Source organism: Eulemur rufifrons, chromosome 15, assembly GCF_041146395.1.
Source record: "Eulemur rufifrons isolate Redbay chromosome 15, OSU_ERuf_1, whole genome shotgun sequence".
Classification (NCBI taxonomy): domain Eukaryota; kingdom Metazoa; phylum Chordata; class Mammalia; order Primates; family Lemuridae; genus Eulemur; species Eulemur rufifrons.
In genome coordinates, this window is record NC_090997.1 from 108,196,246 (window position 1) to 108,204,300 (window position 8,055).

Below are 8,055 nucleotides of genomic sequence, written 5' to 3' on the forward strand. Positions count from 1 at the left end.
AGAAGTGACCGAGCTACACAGTCAAGCTGACATTTGTACAGGTGAACATGTCAGCCCACCCCTCCAACAACTCGACGCTCTTCAGCCACTGGGAAAATGCGTGGACGCGCTGTCCTTTGTAACTAATGAAAACAGATTCTCGCCAGCTTAGTGGAGAGAATGTTCTCTTTTCTCATAACCTCCTCAGATCTTTATCAATGGAAATAAAAGCCATCCCAGAAGTCTCCTACACTTTAAAGTTTAATTGTTTTAAATTAAAAAACAGAAGCATGGATTGACTTATATTGGTAAGAATCAGAACATTTGGAAAAATAAGTCATATATCAATATTTACAAACTTTTCAGGTCTCAATTCTTCTTAGAACGGTAAAATAGTGAATGGAAAAGATGAAATAGAATATTAAAAAATCAACTGTGCCCTTACCAGATTTGAAGCATAAATTAGATCATTAACATTATTTTTGCATAATGACTCCACGGTGACGGTGACAGGAGTTTCTCTGGAACATTTACTGTATTTAGTCCATGACGGTGTTTGCAGTGAATGCTGACCGTCTCCACTGAGACGCTTTCCTGGTCTTTCTGACTCTGTCAAGGGGGAAAGTGGTAGCAAGTTCCCAGTGCCCGAAAGACTTCGCTGTTTCTCGTGAATCCTTACAACTAAACGGTCGGCGCAGCACTCTTTCTTCTCGTGTCTGTTTTAAAACATTGCTTTTCCCTTGTTGTTGCCACATGGGCTTATTTTATGCCTAGAACACGAGCCTCAGTCTGCACAGACGAGTGATGCAAACTTCTCACACGGTGTCTCTTTCTGTCTTTGTGTTTTTCAGCCGAGGAAGCAAGGATGAACCGCTCACGGCCAAGGCAGTTCCTAGACATGTGGGAAGCTCCCTCACCAAAGAGCAATTTAAAAAACAAAAACACATAGTATTTGCACTTTGTACTTTAAATGTAAATTCACTTTGTAGAAATGAGCTATTTAAACAGACTGTTTTGATCTGTGAAAGCTGGCTTTGCAAAATTAATCACATACAATGTATGTGCCCTGTTCTGACCTTTGAAATCTGCGCTTGGTGGAGATGAATTTTGAATGCATTTAAGCTTAATTTCTCGGTCCTACACCTTTTAACAGTAGAAATCTTAGCATAAGGCACTCTGGTTGCAATCCGCCATCCTTTCCCTAACCAGAGCGTCACTTACAGTCTGCGGTACCCGCGGCGTCCCTAGGCTGTGTCGGGAGCCTCCCAGTTTCATAGAGGTTTGTAATGTGCTGCCGACCCGTCGTGCAGTTAGCATTCACGGGTTGGTTTGTTTCTTGGGATTTCGTGTTTGTTTTGTTTTGCTTTCCGGAGATCGCACTCACACAATGAATTACGCAACCACTAAGCAATCCCATTAGCTGCAGGTAGCTTCCTGGTAGGAAAGAATATTTTCAAACTATTTTTGGTGTGATAGTTTGGTTCCAACTGTCTTTGTTTTTCCATTTCAAGCTTCTGTTTGAGTTTTGCCTGGGGCTCCGATTAATCCTGCCGTTAAATTCGAGAGTACGGCTCCTGCTGTTGGAGGCAGCCCAGAAGGGGCCCGTCCGCAGGAAAGTAAATCCAGTTGTGGCGACGGAGCCACCCCACACGCCTGCTGCCTCCCCAACCCCACCGCACGTGGCCGTTTCCCTCCTGCCGTGGACCCCCAGGTCCCCAGGGAGGCAAAATTATCAGCTGAGGAAATGATGGCATGATGGACAGGCCCCGTGAGACACAGCGGGTGAGCCGTGCCCCAGCCAAGGAGAAGGGCCTGCCGGGCCCCACGTTTCCTTCCTTCTGTCCTGAAGGCCTCAAGGACTTGCCCGTGGGAAGCTGGTGGGGGGTGGGGACAGGATGCCCACACTGGCGATAGCAGGGCCGGCCTCCGTGTGCATGCCAGCCGCCGTCCCAGACCTGGGCAGAGGCCAGACCATGTGCCCTGTCCCTGTGGAGCCGTTGGAAGGTGGGCCCAGAGCCGGGCCTGGGAGTTGAGGCCATCTCAGCTCAGACTTCTGGTTGGAAAAACATCTTCATGGCCCCAAATCACCCAAAATGCGGCATGTAGGGTGACGTCTGTGGCCGTGCGTGACGGCACTGAATGGGCGTCTTATTGAAACTGCGCAGAAGTGAAAGCTGAGCCTTTGGAGCCAGAACCCGACTCAAGTACTTGTCACGTTGTTTAAGAAACAGTTATAATCCCAAACTTTTTGGATAATCTTTTATATTTCTGACCTTTGAATTTAATCACTTTTCTTAGATTAAAATAAAATATGCTATTGAAACCGTAATTAGTCTTTTCTGTCCAGCTAAATACAGTCTTGTCACTGCTGTTGTGAAGGTGTCCCCTGTCTGGGAGGTAAAGGCACAGTGTGGCCAGAATGAGCGTGAACCCGGATCTGCCCGTCCGTGGCGTGTGCCTTTGCACCCTCGCTCAGTCTCGGCGTGCCTCAGTTTCCTCCTCTGTGCAGCAGGGGTGTGGGGTGTGCGCACTTTGCGGGGACGGAATCACACAGATAACACGAGTGAGCTGCTCACAGCCTGGCACCTGGACGTGCTGCGCATGTGTGTGTGCATATGTGCGTGTGTGAGTGTGTGTGTTTGTGTGCATGTGTGCGTGTGTGTGTGTGCGCGCATGTGTGTGTGCATGTGTGTGTGCATATGTGCGTGTGTGAGTGTGTATGTATGTGTGTGCATGTGTGTTTGTGTGCATGTGTGCGTGTGTGTGTATGTGTGTGTGCATGTGTGTGTGCGCGCCCCTGCTGTGTGCAGCAGCCATGTATCAGTGAGTGACACTTCAGCACTGCTGAGTGCTTATGTCGCCGGGTGCTATGGGGGCTTTCGAAGAAACAAGAAGCGTGTTCATATTTTGATTAAAGACAGTTCTACTCAGAGTCATACAACCAGAAGCCTCGGGCGCCCTTATAGCTCTGACCACACACCCTGTGTCCCTCCCCGTTGGGCCCCACTGTTTCCCACCAGGACCACAGCAGTGGCTTTCTCCAGGTCTCCCCGCTCCCTCCTGCCAAGTTCCCCCCCCCCACACCCACAGTTTTCTCTCTCAGAAGGGAGTGAACCCTAAAATCCCAGCCCTGGTGCTGGTGAGGAGCGTGTGCAGGGCTCTCTGAGGAGCCGGGAGGCAGCGGCCCAGCAGTGCTGCTGAGCAGGGGCTGGGGCTGGTTCTGCACCGGTGAGGGGACAAAGTGGGTGAGGGGACAAAGTGGCCACGGGGCTGAGAGAGCTGCACAAAGGCGGGGGCGGGGCAGGCGGCGTGGAAGGCAGCCAGCGCAGATGGTTCCCATCTCGGAGCACTGAGACTGCAAATCCAAAACAGAAACCTGCCCCTCACCTACGCAGCGCGGCTGTTTCCAGTGAAGGGTCCTCCTCCCCAACCCTCCCTGCCTCCCCTCACGTGCGCCAAGGCCCCCTGCGTCCCTGTCAAAAATCTCCTCGTGGGAGATTTGCTTCAGAAGCACAATGGCCAACACATAAATCATGCCATGAATGCCACACTCAGAGTTTGTTTAAATTATCAAGGTGAGAGGTTTCAGCTTTTTTGGAATCCATGTACAGAAATGACTGACACGATCATAAATGGTCAGTTGTACAACCAAATTGTGCAAACGACAAAGTTACTCCAGAAAAACTATATGAGTGTGTCCAAAGCTAAATTCAGGTCCTGTGATGATGGTGGTGTTGATGGTGATGATAGTGGTGATAGTGGTGATAGTAATGATGGTGATGATGATAGTGGTGATGACGGTGGTGATAGTGATAATGGTGAAGATGGTGATGGTGGTGGTGATGGTGATGATGGTGAAGATGGTGATGGTGATGGTGTTGGTGATGATGGTGATGGTGGTGAAGATGGTGATGGTGATGGTGTTGAAGGTGATGGTGATGATGATAGTGGTGATGACAGTGGTGATAGTAGTAATGGTGATGATGGTGATGGTGGTGAAGATGGTGATGGTGATGGTGGTGATGGTGGTGATGATGGTGAAGATGATGATGGTGAAAAGGATTATTTTCTCCCTAAACCACCCACTATTACACAGGCCAAAATTTGAAAAACATCTTTGACTAATTGGATATTTAGCTATATTTTGGCATTTCTTCCTTCTAAAAAGTTGTGTTAGCCACTTCCTACCGTAATGCTGTGAACGAGCCACCCCAAAACTCAGTGGCTTCCAACAGCACTCATTTATCTTTGTTCTCACTGCTGTGTGCTGGCAGGGCTTGGTCAGTCGTATCGGACTCGGCTCTGGGCCCTCATGAGGGGCACAGGTCTGCTGCGTCTCTCCTCCTTCAGGACTTGCGGGCCGGGAGGGCACGTTCTCACACGGCTGTGGCTGGTGCACGAGGGAGTCAGCTCAGCTGCACAAGCACAGGTCAGGCCTCTACTTGTGACCCGTCTGCTAACACCTACCGGCCAAAGCCTGCCGCGTGGGCCAGGGTGGGGCACAGGGCAGGGACGTGCACGCCAGGAGGCCACGGCAGGCTGCGGGTGCCGCACGCTCCTCACAGAAGCGAAACCGCCACCCCACGCCAGCCTGCACGCAGGCGTCTGCGGGGCCTCCCGCTGACAGAGCCGGAAGGCTGCGGAAGGGGCGCTCCTCGGTGTGCAGCCCCGGACCCCGGAAGTCACAGGTCACGGCGCAGGATGAGAGTGGAGCTGTGGGCGTCACCAGGTGCCACCAGCACAACCTGCAGCAGGTTCCTACCCTCCTCGACGTCAGCCTCTGAGCCACCGAAAGGTGTTTGAATACCCCGTCCTTGGAGCTGTTGTAGACAGAACGGGAGCTCACACGGACCAAAGGGCTGACGTGAAACAGGCGTCAACAAACGGCGTCATGAACTCAGACGGAGGAGTCAGAACTGTTTTGTATCAGATGATTTGAACTCTCCTCTTCAAAGGGTATAAGGGACAGAGAAACTGAACCCAAGTCCCCGAGTGACACACACCAGGCTAAGAACCGCAGGTCTGAACCGCTACGGAAGGAAACTCCCGACGCTGGAGATAAGAGAATTTATTCTGAGCCCTCAGAGCTGCTAGGAATTGACTGACTTTGTAGGAAATAGAAGGTGGAAAACCAGACCACGGTAGCCGGCGCACAGGTACTTTTCTCGGTGCACAAGATGACAACGGGAGATCAGAGGCTCGTGTGCCCGTGCAGCCAGCGGTGACCCGCCCGTTTGCGTGCCTGCCAGCATCTCCGGAGGGCGGCTGTGTCCCCACACCGTGTCCCTGTGAGCCTACCAGGCAGGGCTGACGGCAGAGTGTAGGCCGCAGGCTGAGTGTGGCCCGTTCCGTGATTTCCACTGTCCCGAGTCCCAGCTGGTAGAATCTGCGGCAGGCACTGGCCACAGGCAGCTCTTGGCACGTCCGGCTTTACCTGGACACCTGCTGCCCAGGACGGCAGGGTGGCCCCGTCAGCGAGGGGGGGAGGGGCGGGTCCCCGGGCAGGTGCCGGCCAGGCTGGACGTAGGGACCCTCTCAGGCTTGATGGCACGTTTGACAGCCGACACTGTCATTCCATCTTGTATCTTATGTGAGATAAACGCCTTCTTTTCTGCTATTTCCTCTGGACATCTGAACGCTTACCAAGTACCAAAAAAGTTGACAAGTTAACTCAGTTCATGTGTGTTACATAGCAATAGTTTCTACCTATTGTTATTTTTTTTAACTTCAGAACAAATATTTTGTTTCCTTACCTTAAAGTTGAAATCATGCTCAGTGAATAGGGTTTTTTGTTGCAAAAGACGGAATTTTTATATTCCCTACTCGCCGACTGCTCCATTGCCTTTTCCAGCTACCGTTGTGCCGCAGTCGGGAGGAACGGCGTCTTTTTACTCCTTCCACGGTCTTGTAAGTGCGCCCCGAGGTCAGGCCCTCAATGCTTTCTGCAAATTTACACATTCGTGATTCTCGTAGCATTGTCATTGAGCTAAGTTGTGTTATTTGAAACACGTCAACTTTTTCATCTAGGAAAATGGTCTTTCTAATTTGGTAAATACTATTATTAACTGAGCCCTGTTATAATAAAACATATTTCTAAAGTAAAATTTAACCATTTAAATGTGTTTTGAGCTGGAGTTAGACTGTGGACGTGGGAGCTCGATTTTTTTTAAGTGTCTGGAGGAAATAGCAGTTTTGACCGTCAGTCCTGGTTCTCCGAAGGCTCAGGTCTAAGCTGGGCGACCCCTTCTCGGCAGGTCGGTTCCCGCTGGCGCCGCTCTGAGCCGCTTCCTCAGACAGCCGCCCCCAGCCCCCTGCCCCTGGACGGCACACTGAGGCTCGCCTTAAAGCCTCATCTGCTCGGGAACGAGGAAAAAGCGAAGGCAGCAGGTGTCAATTGGGACTCTCAGATCTGTAAGGAAAGGCGGCCCTTCCTGGCAGCCCCGCACTCCCCGTTGCCTGTTCTGGAATAAACTAGAAACGCGGCACCTTTGGCGAGGACATCCTTCCTACGCATGCACACGTATTCCACAGGGTCCCTCAGGCAGAGCCTACAACTGACACATTCCCTACTCCCCACGGCACCCAATAATCGCGTGAAAGAGACTCTCAGAAACTACTGTTTCCGTGGATGAGTGAAAATGACCCTTGTAGTCCATGCAGATTCTCAGTAACGGGGTCTTAATAAGACTGTGTTCCCCCTCCCCTCCTGTCCCACCTCCTAGATTTAGTGCCAGGGATTTTTGATTTTTCCAAATACATATGCCTGGAAAATGTGTCTATTAAATGTAGCATTGAGAAATAAATTATATCCTATCATTAATGGCCATCAGGAAGACATGCTGCAGGCAAGATAGTAATGACAGTGATAATGACAATCACAGAAGAGCTGGGAAACTTCCGGGAGGAAGCTTGGCAGCTCGGCAAAGAGGAGAGACGCCTCGCCCCCCCCCCGACCCCCGCTGTGACCCGGCTCCGCCCACAGAGACAGACGACGACCTCTTTTCCGCTCTTACCTCGCGAGCAGCTCTCCACATCCGCCAGGCACTGGCATTATCCCTCCACCCGAGTTCTGAGCGATGGAGCCTTTTGTCCCACCCCAGGTCAGTCGTTCCCAGAGTGTGACATCGGTGTCTCAGGTGTGTGCCGCGCGGTGGCGGCGCAGGGCTGCGGTTCACTGAGGATCCCCAGGGACTGCAGGACGTTCCTTTGCTCGTAAGTCCTGGTGTGAATAAACACATCATCATGTCACCAGTTCTTTCTCCTTCTAGTTTGAGAGTCCACACGCCAAGTGCATCTATACAAGATACACCTGTAGACACCACAGGTCATGTTTTCTTACAAACAAGAATTATGTCCCTGGGTTAGGTCACGATTGCCACCAGTTCAAAGCCCTCAGAGTCACCAAAGAATTGTCTGTGCCTCACAGGTGACTGCAAATAAAGATCTCCTTCAGGATTTAATTAATCTGTCGTCCTCTTGGTAAGCTTGTTTCCGTTGTCTGTAGCTGGATCTTAGTCAACAAAACTCTTGTCTTTCGCGTTTTCTTCATTCACGTTCTGACTGTGACACAGAAATGCCATTGAATACACCTGCGGTGGACACACTGTTCTTCATGCTCTGTGGGCTTTCAGGCCTGAGAAGGAAAATGTAGAAGAACTTAACTTTTTGTTGAAGGCTAAACGCCTGTGAGTTTTTCTTGCTTCTTTGCAGAGTGCGGCGTGAAGGCTGCGCTGTCTTGTTGATGAGAGGCAGGTCGACTATTGAAGGAAAATCACTCATTTACTTCAAACCTGGAAAGGAAGACCCTGTCACAAACCCAGCTGGTTACCTGTAGGGCGCTGAAAAGCCCCGTAGATGAGTATCCGCTGGCAGTGAGCCCAAAGGGTTCTTATTTGATTATACGTTGGGTGCATTTCCAATCAGTTAAAGCGGTTTCCTTTTGGGAGTTTTCTCCTGCGAAGCAGACTCACCTGTGCTGACAGTGAGGCGGGCCCGGCCGCAAAACGTCCTTGTATCAGTGGCTGCCTGTCCCGGGGCTCGCTGCCCGCGTTCCCGGGAGTGTGCAGGGACACGGGG

At 51.1% G+C, this 8,055-nt stretch overlaps 1 protein-coding gene across 2 annotated transcripts in view; it reads left to right on the forward strand.

Moving 5' to 3' along the window:
- SMOC2 (SPARC related modular calcium binding 2) overlaps window positions 1–2,284 on the forward strand; it is a 150,689-nt gene extending 148,405 nt beyond the window's left edge. For both annotated transcript variants that reach the window (XM_069487770.1, XM_069487771.1), the window contains exon 13: window positions 831–2,284. In XM_069487770.1, coding sequence (XP_069343871.1) covers window positions 831–848 — 18 coding nt within the window. In that variant the 3' untranslated portion in view covers window positions 849–2,284. The remainder of the gene's footprint in view (window positions 1–830) is intronic.
- Window positions 2,285–8,055: the final 5,771 nt, after the last annotated feature.